Source organism: Mytilus edulis, chromosome 2, assembly GCF_963676685.1.
Source record: "Mytilus edulis chromosome 2, xbMytEdul2.2, whole genome shotgun sequence".
In the NCBI taxonomy this organism is placed as follows: Eukaryota; Metazoa; Mollusca; class Bivalvia; order Mytilida; family Mytilidae; genus Mytilus; species Mytilus edulis.
This window is the reverse complement of record NC_092345.1, coordinates 85,233,607-85,252,075: the sequence shown is the minus strand read 5'-3', so window position 1 is coordinate 85,252,075 and position 18,469 is coordinate 85,233,607. Positions and strand designations below refer to the sequence as shown.

At 33.0% G+C, this 18,469-nt stretch overlaps 2 protein-coding genes across 4 annotated transcripts in view; one reads left to right on the top strand and one right to left on the bottom strand.

Annotated features, from left to right (window-relative positions):
* The window catches only part of LOC139510340 (adenylate cyclase type 5-like), a 44,344-nt gene extending 36,986 nt beyond the window's left edge, over positions 1-7,358 (bottom strand). Inside the window, exon 1 of one of the 3 annotated variants that reach the window (XM_071296881.1) lies at positions 7,263-7,358. The gene's annotated coding sequence lies outside the window, so the exon portion shown is untranslated. Of the gene's footprint in view, positions 1-7,102 lie in introns of all 3 variants that reach the window. The other 2 variants (XM_071296883.1, XM_071296882.1) reach the window with 2 other exon arrangements.
* An 8,264-nt stretch (positions 7,359-15,622) lies between these two features.
* Positions 15,623-17,061, top strand: LOC139511053 (proteoglycan 4-like). The gene is made up of 2 exons (XM_071297624.1): positions 15,623-15,690; positions 16,236-17,061. Exons 1-2 carry the CDS (start codon positions 15,623-15,625, stop codon positions 17,059-17,061), a joined length of 894 nt encoding a protein of 297 aa, XP_071153725.1.
* Positions 17,062-18,469: the final 1,408 nt, after the last annotated feature.

The window sequence follows — 18,469 nt, the reverse complement described above, 5'->3', positions numbered from 1 at the left end:
TGATACAGAAGTTCCACCTTCAGCCAATGAAGCCCCCCTCAGTGTTGACAGGCTAGTGATACAGAAGTTCCACCTTCAGCCAATGAAGCCCCCCTCAGTGTTGACAGGCTAGTGATACAGAAGTTCCACCTTCAGCCAATGAAGCCCCCCTCAGTGTTGACAGGCTAGTGATACAGAAGTTCCACCTTCAGCCAATGAAGCCCCCCTCAGTGTTGACAGGCTAGTGATACAGAAGTTCCACCTTCAGCCAATGAAGCCCCCCTCAGTGTTGACAGGCTAGTGATACAGAAGTTCCACCTTCAGCCAATGGAGCCCCCCTCAGTGTTGACAGGCTAGTGATACAGAAGTTCCACCTTCAGCCAATGAAGCCCCTTTACAAGTGTTGTGAAGTTCATACAACTAAATGGAACCAAAGAGATAACAACATGTTGACTGACCATACTGTATGGGTTTTCTCATTGTTGAAGGTCATATGGTTGACTATAATTGCTTACATCGAATTCATTTGAACTTTGGTGGATAGTTGTCTCAATGGCAATCATACCACATCTCCTTATTTTAATATAGGGAGATGTGATATGATTGCCATTGAGACAACTATCCACCAAAGTTCAAATGAAATGAAATGGACACATCTCCTTATTTTAATATATATCGCCACGATATAGCCTTGTTGTGCTAAGGCGACGTAAAGCAACCAACAATCAATCAATCAATATTTTAATATACATGTATCCACTAGATACAAAATTATATGGATAATATAATTTTCCCATGAGCAGAAACTAAATGCTCGATCCAGGTATAAAGGTGAACTAAAGAATGAACAAGATTCAATTACAAACCAATGTTCAAGGCTTCAGCAAAATAAAGTTGGTATGAAAATACTGATAAAACAGACATATAAAGTTTTGTCAAACATAATTTAAGACCTAAATGAGCAAACAAAACCTTTTAAACTCTATTAAGAAAAAGTTGTCAAAGGCTCACTGTTCCAAGTTTTAGACTTGTAAACTACTTATACTGTAAACAAGGTACATTTTTGTATTATTAAAAAAATAAAGAATAATTTCAATACTAGAATAAAAATGAAAAATAATATATGATGAAAACTAAACAAATTCAGGGGGTTAGCCAAGTATTTATGGGACAATCTGAAATATCAGTGAAAATAAAATTATCTTTACCCGTAGTTTGGTTAATTTTCATCATACATTTCTTTATATCAATTTTCAAGATTTCAAAATTATTCCAGATTCAAATAATACCTTGTTTGTATATAATTTGATCTGTAACTTTGAACTTGTGACTCACAAAAAAATATCTATTCAATAGATATAGAAAGATGTAGTGTGAGTGCCAATGAGACAACTCTCCATCAAAATAACAATTTATAAAAGTCATAGGTGGATCCAGGGGGGGGGGGGTGCCTGGGGGGCCAGGGCCCCCCTTTTGTTCCAAAAATTTGGTTGATTATATAGGGAATCACTGAAGCATGATTGGAGTGGGTCCCCCCCTTTAGGTCAGTCAGCAGGCCCCCCCCCCCCCCCCCCCTTATGAAAAGTTCTGGATCCGCCACTGAAAGTAAACCATTATAGGTCAATGTACGGCCTTCAACACGGATCTTTGGCTCACACCGAACAACAAGCTATAAAGGGCCCCAAAATTACTAGTGTAAAACCATTCAAATGGGAAAACCAACGGTCTAATCTGTATAAAAAACAAGAAATGTATATAGGAGGGATGAACAGAGCAGAAAACTATCCTATACAAGAAGGTCTACTGGAAAAACTTATAAGCCTTGGTCATCACTTACTACATACTGAAATGCATGAAAACATTTACAAGCAGCCGATTTTTACTATTTTACCTGTTATGTTGTTATTTGTATCTATAGTAATGTTGTTATTTGTATCTATAGTAACAGTGGCCATGTTAGTTGGTTTGGTTTAAAGTTAACCCCCTATAGACAATGTAGAAAAGCCTAAAAATATTTTATTTTCTTTGAAAAAGTAATTGATTATTTTGAAAGTTGTTGAGATTTCTAAAAACAAAATACAGTCATAAACTAAATCATTTTGTTAACTGCAGAATCATTATAAAAGGATACAATTTGAAACTAAATCATTTTGTTAACTGCAGAATCATTATAAAAGGATACAATTTGAAATTTTAGTTTGACATCTTTTTTTCTGGAAAGAGCCTTCAGTGAAATATTATAAAATCAACAAACATAAAAATTCATAAGATGAGTTTATATACATCCTATTATATACCTATACTTGAAGAAAAATATAATACACCATAGAAAAGCAACTTCTTGAATATCAGGGGTGGATCCAGACATTTTTAAAGGAGGGGTTCCGAACCCAGGATAAAAGGGGGGGGTCCAACATTCACATTCAAATGCCTTGATCGCCCCCCAAAAAGGGGTGTTCCAACCCCTGGAACCCTACCCCTGGACCCTCCACTGAATATGATTATCACATTCAATCTAACTAAAGCTCTTTCAGAAAAACCATCAATAGCAAATTTAACTGTACCAACTACACATTTCAACAAAAATTTTAAAAAAAATCAACATTTGAAATTCTGAAACCTAATACTGATAAAACCATACAGAAACAAAAGTAATTTTCTTTGTAAATGCAAACAATTGCAGTTTGATAATACAATATTTTTCATCTGATATTTACATTGATAATGATAATTTTAGAAATTTCCAGTTGAAGATGATCTATTCTGTTATCATATAGAGATTTAATACTTTTGGTCAGGAGTGCAAAGATCTAACGTAACGGTACCCAAATTGCACCTATTTAGAAAAAATAGCAGCGGAAATCTTACAAGATTTCCTAGAGACTAAACAATTTGTATTTTTATGATTTGATACTATGCACATCTTTCAACATAGGTAAAACTATTTAGATATGCACAAAACGTTCATAGTATTTATCAACAGATGAAGTGTTTACTGAAAAAGAAAGCAAAATGTACTGAAACGTCACCATGCGACGTCATCAAAACGTCATCTTTTTAAAAATGGTCAAATACAATATGTTACAAGCATCTATTTCTTAAAAAATGAAGAGTAAGCATGGACTAATCCAATTGTTCAAAATATTTGAAATAATTAAACAAAAGCTCTGTTATTAGACTTTTGACGATGGGAATTTAAGCACGGATGCAATTTGGGTACTCCTCATTTAAGAATCATTGATGGTTTGGAGGTCAGTGGTCAGTTTAGACCAATTTTTCTATGATTCCATATGGATTCAAAATGTAATTGGTGAAACAATATAATAAATAATGATACATCTACAAAATAAACATTTAATGAAAACTTTTGTTTGAAGTATAAATAAACGTAGGTTAAAAAACTGTCAAAATAGGTGCAATTTGGGTACTCTGACGTTATATACTGTATGATCAGGAAAAAAAACATCATTTTGGAAGTTCACATGACTTTTCTTTAAGAGCACATAAATTTTTGATTTTAATCTATCACTTGATTGTATGTAAAAATAATATAATTCTACTTTTTAGAAATCAGTGTTCATGAAAGCAACCTAGCTTGTGCTTTCTGAGCATGGTATCTCATTTTGAGCAGATTTTTCAACTTTCATTCGATCTAGTTCTGATATAGGCAATAAGATATTGTTTTTGTCTTTACAAAAGGAATAAATTTCATTTAGCATTCAGTACAAACATCACTGTCATAGCATAATTTGTCCTTACCTTATAAACATGAATTCCCTATAATGCGCTTACCGTAGTTACCAAAATAACTCCCAATATCAATGGCTTTTATTATTTGTCTTCACATCAAATATAGATGATTTAATAAATCAACAGATATGTACCATAAATAATAATAATATCACAAATCCAATATGTAAAATAGATATTTTGGAAACAATTCACTCAAAACATCAAATGTACATTAACGAACGTTCAACATTTACACACAATTTTAATTATCCAATTTTCAATTTATCTGCTTTTATAAAGTTAATCAATTGAACAAACTGAGAACTGCAATAAATACCTAATTAAATGAACATCAAGTAATCCTATGCATACACCTCTGTTAGACAGGTAAAAAAAACACCTGTCTTGTCAAATTGATATAAATATTTCTAAAATCAATTTCTATCCAAATTAAAAGGTCAATTGGTCAATTTGTAAATATGATGAATACAGGTAATATTTTACCTGCACACCTGCTCTATTGCTGTCTGTTATAATCAATATCTATAACCACAAATGATCACACAATATAATTACAACACAACATTTCTTGTCAAAGTCTCCAAGGGAATATGATGAACAAAGACCAAACTTGTCAAATCAAACACAGTTGCTTATTCATTTTTTTTTGTGGAATATGTTTATGATTGTAGATACTAAATTTCAGAGATCTGATACAATCTAGTTTGTTGCATAAAATATGAACAAATATAGTCTTTTTTTAATAATTCTGAAGGTAGAAATACTAGGGAAAACTAGATATTGAGCAATTGAAATTTAGAATTGCTTTGCCAGTCATGCAAGAATGTTTTTTTCTTTTTTTTACAAATTATTCTACATACATGTCTTGTCTACTATTCCAGGCAAGGTTAATTTAGATTATTCCAGCACAGGAATGACTTCAAAATTAACCTTTTATGTATTATCCAGCCAAATAAAGTTCAGGAGAAGCTTTCACAAAAAAAAAATGAGTAAGATTGATTGTCATGAACTATTCAGTTTATATTTAAGATAAATCCTAGCCATAATTATAAGTATTTTTGCAAAATTGACTCAAGATTTATAGTACAGTCATTTTTTTCCTGGTCATGCTTTTTGCACTTACTTTATTGAGTGTTGCATAACATGATGAATTTTCTTTACTAGAGCGTAAAATCGACAAATACCTTAGATTTATATTTAAAACTGAACCAAAGTCAATGAAGTGTGAAATGTAGGTCACATGTGTGAAATTAACAATATTTTTTAGCAGCTTGTGACAATGCTAAACATAGGTGTCGTGCATTTGCAGTCATTCAAAATTATATGTATAAACAGATTTTCAGAAAGTTTATTGGCATACATGTATCATCTGAACCGTAGAAGTGCCTGCAGCACTGATGGTACATTTAAGTTGCTTACTTAATTTTATATTTTACTTTCAATAAAGTTTACATATTTAACATGGGTTTCAACTTAGCAAAAAAAAAGTTCAAGTCTGATCTGATCTCCCACTTTAGAAAACAATGATATACCATAAAACTTTTCTTTTATGTCACAGAGAAAGTGTTAGATATTTATCAAGGACGTCCAAGGTTAGAAGCTTGACTTCATTGTCTGGAGACTACCTTTAAACATAAGAGTTCTAAATATTCTAAACAAAAATATTTGTAGGCTCAAAATAATATCTGGAGAGTTTCAATTCATGTGTGAAAACATCTGCATACATTGAAGAATCTACATATCAAATTGTCAGTGACTTTGTCATTCACATCAAACAATCAATGTAATTAACAAGAAGACTTTGTAAAGATTATCTCCCCATAATGTTTTGAATTAACATGCATATCTGACAGAAATTATGCTAACAACTTCCTGGTATGAATTGCTTATCAGATTAACTTAATCTGTTGTAAATAGACTAAATTCTGAACATGATTGTTTGCTGTACAGAATATCAATACACATTACAACCATTGCGATATTTCACCTCTTGTTACTTTGATTTTAAATCACAAATCTTAGTAAAAGTGGACATGCAGCAATGTCTACCAACATGATTGATTAATAAACAACAAAATTAAGAATATATGCATGGGATTTTCTCGCTGTATTGAAGACCCATTCCTGGTCTTGAACTGATTTTTTAAAAGGAGAAGTTACACTAGGGTAAATTTATTGCAAAAGGTTACTTTTTCAATGTTTAGTGTAACTAATGCTTTGATTAGTTGTGTTACTATAAGAATCTTTTCAGTAAATTCATTAAGACAAATAGGTCACAACTATATATCCCCATTCAAATGCATTGATAGTCCAAAAAATGGAGGGGGCCTAAAACGGTAGTATCTCTCATCTGACATCAAGCAATTTTACTGAGGCTAGATTTTCTCCCAGATTAAAAAAAAAAAGGTGAAACGAAGGGCACTTGAAGAATGCAAAGTTTCACAATAAAGATCATTTTTATTGCCTTTTTCAATTTGATGAGCTTCAAATGTATCAGGCTAACAAAACTTGTTCAGGGAAAGAGGTTAATAAATGCTTTTACACAAGTAACAGTAAATTATTGATATGATATTCTGTTTAATTTGAAAAAAAGGTTTTTCAGAGCATATTTTTTTGTTGCTTAAATGGTCTCCCATTACATCAGGACATATTAAATTAACAGTTTTATGTTTGGTTTACAGGAGTCTGAATAAAAGGAGATGTTGATAAGTCAAACATACAGCAACCCATCTACCCTAATAAACAAAAGACAATTTATCAGGATATAATCAACAACCTTATATATTTCATCTAAATTTTTCGCCCTCATACTATCAAGCTTTAGGTAGCTACCTATTCAAGTCACTCATCCTTGTCACTCATTACATGATCCCATCGTGCTTCTGTGATTCCCTATATGATCAACCAAATTTTCTCTACCAAAGGGGGGCAGGCCCCAGGCCCCTCCCTGGATCCACCTATGTTTTGTCAGAGACATATAATGTATTAATATATATGTCTCTGGTTTTGTATAGTATTTACAAGGATTTGTATAGTACAAATCCTTGGTATTTACTAGAAATCCTTAGTTAAATTTTGTACACAGAAATATTCAGTTCTTGTAAAGTATATTATTACAAGCAGAAGTATCAAAGGGAGATAATTTTTTAAAATATATATATCAAACTGGGGATTTACAGAACTCTTAAATTCATGTTCAGCTTGAATAATTTAATTCATTTCCATGTGTTTATTTAAATGTATAATGTAACATTTTATGGTATGCAAAATTTAAAAAAAGTTAGGTACATTGTAAAAATAAACTAGTACTTCGACTTTTACCATGTTTACCATGCATTTGCGTTGAAAGTAATGTTGACCAATTCTTTACCTCCCCCTTTTTTTCGTCCATGAATTAGGCTACAAGTGTCAAAGAGTGAAGCTGTAGTGTTACATTTAAATATTTCCTTGTCAATATACGTTAGATATAAACTACGGTGTAAAATTTCTGTAAGGCATGGTCTGTCAAATCTCCTTTGTTGATAATTTACCTTGGCACTTCCTGCAAAACTTCACGTCTACAGATATATGTAATCTTGACTCCAATTGGACGGAGTTGTTTTATTCAACAGGTGCGTGGTGCTGATATATTATTTATTGATTTGTTGTCATGACAACCCTTTTATTGTGTCAACTTAAGACAACATTCTATGATATTTTATTCTTGATATTAAAATTTGATGTGATTGCACGCATTTAAAACGTGTACTTTTTTCAATTGCTGATAAACCAGTTTACAAAAAAATACCTACAAATATTCTTTAAATTTATCTCCAAACGATATAGGAGAGACCAGAGACACAAAGACATCTAGCAATAGCATTCCAATGGAATTTTATAGTAAAATTATTGTTGTATCACAACTTGATTTAACAGAGACGTATAATACAAATTATATGTTATATGTGATTGTCTCTGAAGTTTAAGCACAGGCACTTGCGGAATTGTTTTCCCTACCAGAACCATTATTAAGATCTATTAAGGGTACTCAGAAAAATATTCTAATACAACTGCCTGTGATTTAAAGTCTTACAGCAAGGATTTGTATAGTGAAATACTTTAAAGACGGCGTGCACAAAGCTGAGTCCACAAACGTAACGTCTTCAAATTACTTGAACAATTTCTTTAGATTGTAACATAACTTATAGTAGCTGGACATTTTAAAAAAATCGGGTGTTCAGTCTGTATACTATCGAATCATTCATATTTTAAAGATTATTTTAAACTTCTGGTTATCCACATTTGGAATACCAAGTTATTTTGAAAATAAAAAGATTGCAATTCAGTCATTTCAAAATAAAGTACAAATTCGGAATCTGAACTTTTTGAAAAAAAAAGTTAAAATAAATGCAAATTAACTTAAAAAACCAATAGCATATTGATTTGTTAATATTTTTTCAAAATATGCAATCTTACCAACACCTGAGAAAATTTTATTTTAAAATTGTGTGCTAGCTTGTGTCAGATTTTGTCCATCCTGTTACTTTTTTTAACTGATAGCAAAAGTGATAATAGAAAAGAAAATATCCAATGAAAAGTGTGGCTCACATTTGCATCTAGAAGTGTTCATTTGAAATCACATTTACATTTATCATTTATGTAGATTACCAAAAAAAAATCTGCAGATAGTCGGTACGTTCAGGAAAATCGTCACATTTCTTATTTTTCAAACACTCTTAAAAAAATATTGTGGAGACAGTGGCATTGAAAATTTACTATTATGTCCCTTTTTAATGATACTGACTGGAAACTTAGTCAATAGATCATTTATGTTGATTGTAAAAATTATTTTACACATTTTTTGGGGTAACAGGAACGAACAAAGGCGGTAACAGGGAGGACAAAGTGGTAACAGTAGAGACAAAACATAATTTGGGTCACGAAAATCAATAACAAAAAACTGGATTTTGATTTTCATAGGGATACGAACGGGTGATATAAGTATCTAAACATCATACACGAACCATTTATACGTATATCAACCCTGTCCGGGTCAAACAAACAAAACAAAACAAAAACAAATAAAAAAATTGATATTGAAATTGAAATATGAAGTAAGATTTGATTGCCGCAAGTCGTAAAAATCAGTACACAAGATGACATGCCTTTCTGTGATCTACCGCTTTTAAGACCAAGTTCAGCATGTTGGTTCTTATTCATTTATCATATTCTCTTCCTGAATATGCCTTTAAGTGTCCACTGGAGGCTAACCAATCACAAGAACAACTACCCATCGTACCGTCTTAGAGAAGGTTTAAGATGTAGACGTAAAAAGCAGAACTAATTTCATATGTTATAAACAGGAGGACATGTTAAAGAACACAACAATACAACTGAACGGAAATTAAAAATATTTTTTTCTTATTGTCAAGGATTCTGATACTAGTATACATGTATCTAGTGTCTGACACATTTTAACACTGAATGAAGGCTTGTCATTCTTGGATTTTTGGATCATCTCCATAAGTTCACGAAGAGGTTCTGATTTTATTTTGAATCGGAATGATAGCCAATACTTTTGAAGTTGTAGCAGCGTCTTTCAATTATTTTGGCAAAGAAAAGCACGGAGGCGTAAAAAAAAGGGGGGGGGGGCGTATGTCATTATAAAAATGATAAAAATGAATAATACACACAGATTTGCCGCTGATGTGCGTATTTATATTTGGAATGGCAAATATATCAATGACCTGCAACTTTAAGAAGACAATAAATCAATGGGTAGAAATTCTTATATCAATTAATGGGTCGACCCATACGTACATAATATGCACCTACTGTAGACTTAAATTGGTGTTTTAATATTTGTATCTCCTAATATCATCTCATTTAAGTATGAAAGTGGTAGCTGTGAAATATATATGTGACGGAGAAGGGATTTTCACATTGTTATTTTATGAATAGGGCAGGGGAGTTCAAACCACAACCGGAGGTATTATATACCCACATTTATATGTTGTGCAACCCCCCTTTTTTGGAATAAAAAAACATTCTTTTGTTTGTAATAAGTGTTGCTGTCGTCTCGCAGGGTCTGTATCTCTATTTGCCTGTAATGAGAAAGTATCATGTCTCTAAGAAACCAGTACAAATGTTGGCAAAATATGATAATAGTTTTACAACCCAAGCAGAACAAAATAACACATCAAGGAACAAAATGAACCAAATTAGGTTCAGGTACTAAAGAAAACATTTAAGTACAAATCGCAAGGGTAAAGCAGTCAAAGAGTATTGAAAAGAAACAATGCGTATTCTATATGACACGCTTGAATTATAGCTGTACAGTAATATCGGCAACTGAATTTTAAATAAAAGTTGCACAATTAATAATTTTGTCCATCCTGTTACCAGTCAAGGTAGCACTTGACTTGTTCTAGAAATACCTCAATACAAATGTACATTTTATGAATTAATATACCGTACGGTCATAAATGTGTATAACAATTTATTTGCGATAATGTAAGAGGCATTTTGAGTTATCTTACAAAGTATGTCTATCCTGTTACCATTTTTGTCCCTCCTGTTACCACTGTATTTGTAACAGGAAGGACAGTAACAGGATGGAAAAATTAGTACATAACTTAAATTGATTTTAAAATAGTTGCTCCCTAATAATTGATGTAGTGTTTTTATACTTCCGGCCCATGCCTAAGTTACGGTAACAAGTGTTTTATTAGTCTTATGCAATAAAAAATTATATATCAACTGGTAACATTAAAGACATTACAAAAAGGTACGCATACATCAATACCTACCGATCTTTTGATTCTGATCACCAAAATCTTTCCACATAAAAAATTTCACCATGTCGTTACGTCCTGTATCCATGCCTACGACGTCACCATAAAAAACCGCCGTTATTTTAGGGAGAAACTAGTTTTATTCCGTAAACAAATAAATAGTAACAGGAAGGACAAATATTGATGAACAGACATTCCAGTAACTGTGGAATAAAAGTTGTCATGATTTGAAACATGGAAAGTTATTTATTTTCAATTATGATGTTACTATATGAAGAAAAATCATTCTGTTTACCTTTAACTGCAGTTTTATGTACAGATAATTTGAATGCAAAGGTTATTTATCAAAAATGAACGCATGGAAATTGGCGAATTTTCATACTTCAACGAAAATAAAAAAAATATGAAACTTTTTGCACACTAATATTTGCATGTACTATCTTGCACAATATGTAAACTCTTATGTTAAATTAAAAAAATATGTCAAACTTACAAATAAAACAGACAATAGACAATAACCGGAAAATGTACATTTTTTTGAAATGACTGAATTACGTATTTTTTCTTGCCGATTCTTCCATTTCGATTATTAGTCCTTCCAAATTACTACTTCTTACACATAACAAAGGTCATTCCAAACTTATCTACCGTGATCGATTTTGATTTTTTTTTGCTATGGAATTCGTGTGATGTCCGAGTCCGAATCCAAACAATTCTATTATACGAAAATGCAGGAAAATATGTTAAATTTGTATAAGTTTTAGGTCAAAAATTATAATTTATGCAAGTTACACCGTATTTTTGCCGTTTTCTGTATGTCCGTTTCATGCTTACATGTATATATCGAGGATCTTCGCAATCTTCTCAAGAATTTGTATGGTAAGTCTAAGTATACAATTCCTTGATATTCTTGATATTTACAGTGATCAGAAGGGTACGTAGAATAAAAAAAAGGAAAAAGTTGAGAATTAAGATCATATATATCAGTTTAACCTTATATTCTACATTAATAACTTCTGATCTTCTTTGACCCACAATTTGAATATTTTTAAATCCCATACTACCAGAAGAAGAACAAGAAAAAGCAGAAAGACCCTGTCATCACCAGAAGCTTTATATATACATTTACAAAGTTTATAAAAAAAGAAAATCAAATTATATCGAAAACATTAAATCAAATTAATGGTCTTACCCTGGAATATATATAATATTCAAAACACAGAAGTTTTGTGCAGGAAACACACCTTTTCTCTTCCTTTTTTTCTTCTTCTTTATTTGATGTTAAAAAAATAAAAGTTGATGTCATGATAATACCATTGATATGATAATTTATTTTCACTTATTAAATGTGTTTTGCTTTTATCTTTAATAGCAACTACAATAACCGTTGCTTGTATATTCTGCCCCTCTATACATATTTTCATGTGGAATGATATTTCAATAAAATGTTTTTAAAAGTTTTTATGGTTTTGGTAATATTTCATTTGGTAAAATATATGTACTAAAATGCAGTAAATTTGTGAATGAAAATGATGATTTATAAATTTGGTTCCGTTTGTAAGCACTTTTCTGTATTTACCTTTATGGGGACGCATTAACTCTACAAATATACCGATACTTGAAGATGCGACACATTGACGTATACGAGATGTTGTTGTTCACTCTTAATCCAAACAAAATTATAATGTCACCAACCTCGAACACGATTAAGATATATGTAATACTGCTACTCCGTATGACCGAATAGTGTCAGGTTTTTTTCTTCTCTTTTTCACACCTTCACGACATGACATTATTTTAATACATTTTCCATTTATATACAGTTAATTACCATACTTATAGTATTGGTTGACCAAACTGTTAAAGAAACAATAAACATGAATTTATTAAAAGAATTGACCAAAATTAATTAGTGACGGACAAAGCTTACAACACGTCAAGCAAACTAGATTTTGGAGACGACTAAAGGCTTGACACCTGTCTGTTGTTGGAGACCATATTTTGAACCCTAGATGCATGAATTTTGTGTCGCTGGTTTGCTGTCCTTTATGCGCACATTTCATTTCCTCTTTTCATTATTTACGACTAAGAAACTTAAAACACACATAACTAGAAAACAGAGTAAAGTACAGAAAACATTCCACTTTTTTCCTACAACTTGACTGTCATTAAAGTGAGAGGTTTAGCGCTATAAAACCAGGTTTAATCCACCATTTTCTACATTTGAAAATGCCTGTACCAAGTCAGGAATATAACAGTTATTGTCTATTCGTTTTTATGTGTTTTGTTATTTGATTTTGCCATGTGATTATGGACGTTCCGAATTGATTTTCCTCTAGTTTCAGTATTTTTGTGATTTTACTTTTTGATATACCAGAGACAAATAACAACTGGAGGCGGACTTAGAAGGATCACGGCCAGGCGCCCCTACCCCCATTTTGCTTAGAAATCATGGATCCGCACCTGACCATTATATAATTTCATATAATATATGATATGTGATATATTACCACTAGGATATACGATCTTTATTTAACATTTCAGTTATCGTCCTCATCTCTATTTCTATTGTTTTTAACAATTTAGGCACAGCTCAGTGAAATTATACAAAACAATCAAATATAATAATAAGATGTGGTACGATTGTTCAAGATACAATTCTCCACTAGATAAAAAATTACATAGAAGCTGGCACTATTATACTATAAAGTATAATAGTCCCAGATAGAAAGTAACATCTAAAAGCCAACGTTCTACATTCAACAATCAGCAAAACATATATTATATTATTTGAATGGGGAATACTTGTGAAAAGGGTTGTATTATCAGAAGCAACAGCTGCATTTTGCAGTACGTCATCCAAGAATTTCAAGCCAAAGTGATTTGAATTGTGTGAACATTTTTGGTTGCATTCAGTTAGCGTAAAAATCAAAGGTGTTGTCAATAGGCTTTGAGCTTGACGTCAGACATGAACTAGTTCTGTTCTGCGACTATAAATACATCCCAGTTCTGTTCAATGATGACTGGATCATCATAATGGGCCAGCCAATACGTCAATCGGTTCTTCTGTGACCACTGTACGTCAATCGGTTCTTTCGTGACCACTGTACGTCAATCGGTTCGTCTGTGACCTCACGAAAAGATGCCGACAGTGAATCCTGCCAATTCAATGTAACAGTTGCACATTCGACTAGACTGCAGCTTCATATAGCAGAACGCAAAGTTGTACAATTTAATGCGACTGTCATAAGTTGGAGGTTTAGCTAGCTATGAAACCAGGTTTAGTCCCAATTTTCTTCACTATAAAATGCCTGTAGCAAGTCAGGGATATGACTGACAGTTGTTATTCGTTCGATTGATGTGTTTTAGCTTTTGATTTTTCTATTTAATTAGGGACATTCAGTTTTTAGTTTTCCTCGGAGTTAAGTATTTTTATGATTTTACTTTTTGCAGCATAATTCTGCTGACATTTGTTTCCACAAGCACGTGTCTTTTAAAAATAAATACGTATATGTCTTTACATTTGAAGTTAAGAAGCTAATAACTGTTATGTGATTGAGTTAGTAATATTGTATAATCTTTACTCAAATTTATGATGCAATGATATTTTCAACTTTTATTTTTTTTTTAAACCATACAGTTAACAAATATATTATTTTATTCTTATGCACACATATAGCATTAGACAGTGTCTTATTTTAGAAATAATTGCAACTACGTGTTTGATATGATTTCAATCTAATTAAAACATGGAACTTAGATTTCGTTATATTACATACGTGTGTAATATAACGAAATCCGAGTTCAATATTTTTATAAGATTGGATATGATTTCATTACTACAAGTAGATGCGCATTATTGTTAGTTCACCTTTCCAAAGGAAATGTGAGCTTTTGAAATCACTTGGCGTCCGTCGTCGTCGGGGTCCGCCGTCCAGTGTAAAATATTTCAAACATATTCTCCTCTAAAACCACTAAACAAGTTCCAATCAAACTTAAGCTGAATGGTCCGTAGGGTATCTAGAATAAAGTTTGTGTTTTATTTTCTGTTTCGTCAAAAACATGGCCGTCATGGATTAAAATAGAACATAGGGGTAAAATACAGTTTTTGGCTTACATCTCAAAAACAAAAACATTTATATCAAACTAACATGCGGTATAAGTGTTCATTAGGCCAAGTTTTATCAGCACTGAAATTTTCAGATGAATCTAACAACCCATTGTTGGGTTGCTGCCACTGAATTGGTAATTTAATGAAATTTTGCAGTTTTCAGTTTGATCGTGAATATTATTATATAGATGCAGATAAACTGTAAACAGTAAAAATGTTCAGCAAAGTAAGATCTACAAATAAGTTTTTATGACAAAAATTGTCAATTTACCCCTTTATGAGTTATTGCCCTTTAAAGACAATTTATTACAATTTGTTCATTTACATTTGTAGTTTGCTTACTTTAAAAAATCGTCTCTTTTTAAAACTGCGGAATCAATTTCAGCCAAACTTCATGGGCTGTATGAGTTTCAGAGTATCTAGTATAATTCTTTTAGTTTATTTCCTTGTACGTCAAGAAAAACAGCCTCTATGGCTAAAATGGAACTGAGGAATAATAATGCAGTTTTCTGCTTTTGCAGAAAATATGACAAATACAAAGAGCGCTTAAATGGCATGTTTAATTTTTAAAAGTCAATCATCAATATATATCGAAAAGAAAGAAATAATCATTGATGAAAGATTTAAGCCAAAAAATTACAGGTGATCGATTCTGGCTCTTGGGAGCCTCTTATTTTTTTTTAATTTCTTGTAATAAATTCTTATTTACACTTTGACAAAGGATTTGTATATATAGTAAGACCTTCTTACTATACAATCCTTGTTGGAATTCAGAATTATAATCAGAGCCGGTAAAATAGCCATTGTAAATTTTTACGTACAATTCACTTCTAACATATCATCAGGTCTGTTCCGAGACAAATGTTTGAAACCATATAAAAAGTGACAAGAGGTACAAACCCTAATTCCCACCGCAAGATCTTCATGAGAAGTCAAGGTCGTTTAAAACCATCCTGATTACCAATCCTAACTGGGTCGTATAGCTACTCAAAGCTAACTAACAATCATGCGTTCAAGGGAAAAGCGTAAACACGGCCAAGAAAAGAATGAGGTTGATGACCCAATCGAACGAAAGTATGATCTGTGATTTCACTATACTTATAACTGATAATTAAGTAAGTCAAGATACTAGTAATGACCTTGTTAAATGCCGCACTTGACTGCTTTACATTTATTGTTGAAACCATTGTCTTAATATCTTTATTCTTTACTTTAGTGCCAATAACACGCAACAACCATTAGTCAGATGGATATTTTGTTAGTAAGCTGACGGAGTTACTAGACATTTCTCAATAATATTTCAATAAGACAAATATGAAAGAACATAAAGGCAATGAACAAGTTGACATTGGATATTGATTTCTAACAAGTTTTATATTCTTTCTTTATCCCCTGCTGAAATCATGAGGAATTAGCTTGACAGTAGTATGAACCCATGAGTACAATTTGAGAAAATGCTGAGATAAGTTCGTTTTTGAATTATATGATGTTAAAAGATGTTTTAAAAATGTACGAATATGTGAAGAATACTAATATTTTATTATAAAGATAAGAAGATTTGAATACAAATTTGTGATCTGATTTATGACACAACAATAATTGAAAAACTAATATGACAGACAACAACCAACAACAACATCTGAACTACCAGCTCATGAATTGGGACAAAGACAACCAACAACAACATCTGAACTACCAGTTCCTGAATTGGGACAAAGACAACCAATAACAACATCTGAACTACCAGCTCATGAATTGGGACAAAGACAACCAACAACAACATCTGAACTACCAGTTCCTGAATTGGGACAAAGACAACCAATAACAACATCTGAACTACCAGCTCCTGACTTGGGACAAAGACAACCAACAACAACATTTGAACTACCAGCTCCTGACTTGGGACAAAGACAACCAACAACAACCTCTGAACTACCAGCTCCTGACTTGGGACAAAGACAACCAACAACAACATCTGAACTACCAGCTCCTGACTTGGGACAAAGACAACTAACAACAACATCTGAACTACCAGCTCCTGACTTGGGACAAAGACAACCAACAACAACATCTGAACTACCAGCTCCTGACTTGGGACAAAGACAACCAACAACAACATCTGAACTACCAGCTCCTGACTTGGGACAAAGACAACCAACAACAACATCTGAACTACCAGCTCCTGACTTGGGACAAAGACAACCAACAACAACATCTGAACTACCAGCTCCTGACTTGGGACAAAGACAACCAACAACAACATCTGAACTACCAGCTCCTGACTTGGGACAAAGACAACCAACAACAACATCTAAACTACCAGCTCCTGACTTGGGACAAAGAAATACAGTGACTGGGTTAAACATGATTGTAAGAGCTCACCCAATACCTTGTATGAAGTGGTATAAAAGAACACAATATAAGAATAAGTTGAAAATAGATTAGCTCATCAGATAAGCACGAGACACAAACACTCTGACATAAAGGCAAAGTACATCAAATACTGTCTCATTTGTATGAAGTGCTATAAAAGAACACAATATAAAAATAAGTTGAAAATAGATTAGCTCATCAGATAAGCACGAAGTACAAACAAACTAACATAAAGGCAAAATACATCAAGTACTAATCTAAGAATACTTTCAATCAATGACAGCTAGTTTAAATCCAATTACAACTAATGAACAGAAATTATGTCATACCAAAACTATACAAGTGAAAATGGTGAAGAAAAACTGTTGAGTATATAAAAACGGGGGGAAAGAACCAAGTATCATAATATAAGTAATAGCCATAACGGCATCAGAGGATTGTTGATGAGGATCGTCAGGATTGTTGATGAGGATTGTTAGGGTTGTTGATGAGGATCGTTAGGGTTGTTGATGAGGATCGTTAGGGTTGTTGATGAGGATCGTCAGGGTTGTTGATGAGGATCGTTAGGGTTGTTGATGAGGATTGTGAGGGTTGTTGACGAAGATTGTGAGGATTGTGAGGATTGTGAGGATTGTTGATGAGGATCGTAAGGGTTGTTGACGAAGATTGTGAGGGTCGTTGATGAAGATTATGAGGGTTGTTGACGAAGATTGTGAGGGTCGTTGATGAAGATTGTGAGGGTTGTTGACGAAGATTGTGAGGATTGTTGATGAGGATCATGAGGGTTGTTGATGAGGATCGTCAGGGTTGTTGATGAGGATTGTTAGGGTTGTTGATGAGGATTGTTAGGGTTGTTAATGAGGATTGTTAGGGTTGTTGATGAGGATTGTTAGGGTTGTTGGTGAGGATCGTTAGGGTTGTTGATGAGGATCGTTAGGGTTGTTGATGAGGATCGTTAGGGTTGTTGATGAGGATCGTCAGGGTTGTTGATGAGGATCGTTAGGGTTGTTGATGAGGATCCTTAGGGTTGTTGATGAGGATCGTCAGGGTTGTTGATTAGGATTATTAGGTTTGTTGATGAGGATCGTTAGGGTTGTTGATGAGGATCATCAGGGTTGTTGATGAGGATCGTCAGGGTTGTTGATGAGGATTGTTAGGGTTGTTGATACGGATCGTGAGGGTTATTTATGAGGATCGCGAGGGTCGTTGATGGGGATCGCGAGGTTCGTTGATGAGGATCATCAGGATTGTTGATGAGGAGCGTCAGGGTTGTTGATAAGGATCATGAGGGTTCTTGATAAGGATTGTGAGTGTCGCTGATAAGGATCATGAGGATAATGAGGGTTGTTGATAAGGATCGTGAGGGTTGTTTATGAGGATCGTTGATGAGGATCGGGAGGGTCGTTGATGGGGATTGCGAGGGTCGTTGATGAGGATCGTGAGGGTTGTTGATGAGGATCGTCAGGGATGTTGATAAGGA

Coding starts and splice junctions, on each gene's coding strand:
- LOC139511053 (XM_071297624.1), top strand. CDS start 15,623: ATGCGTTCAAGGGAAAAGCGTAAACACGGCCAAGAAAAGAATGAGGTT. Junction 15,691..16,235: donor GATGACCCAATCGAACGAAA/GTATGATCTGTG, acceptor CTAATATGACAG/ACAACAACCAACAACAACAT.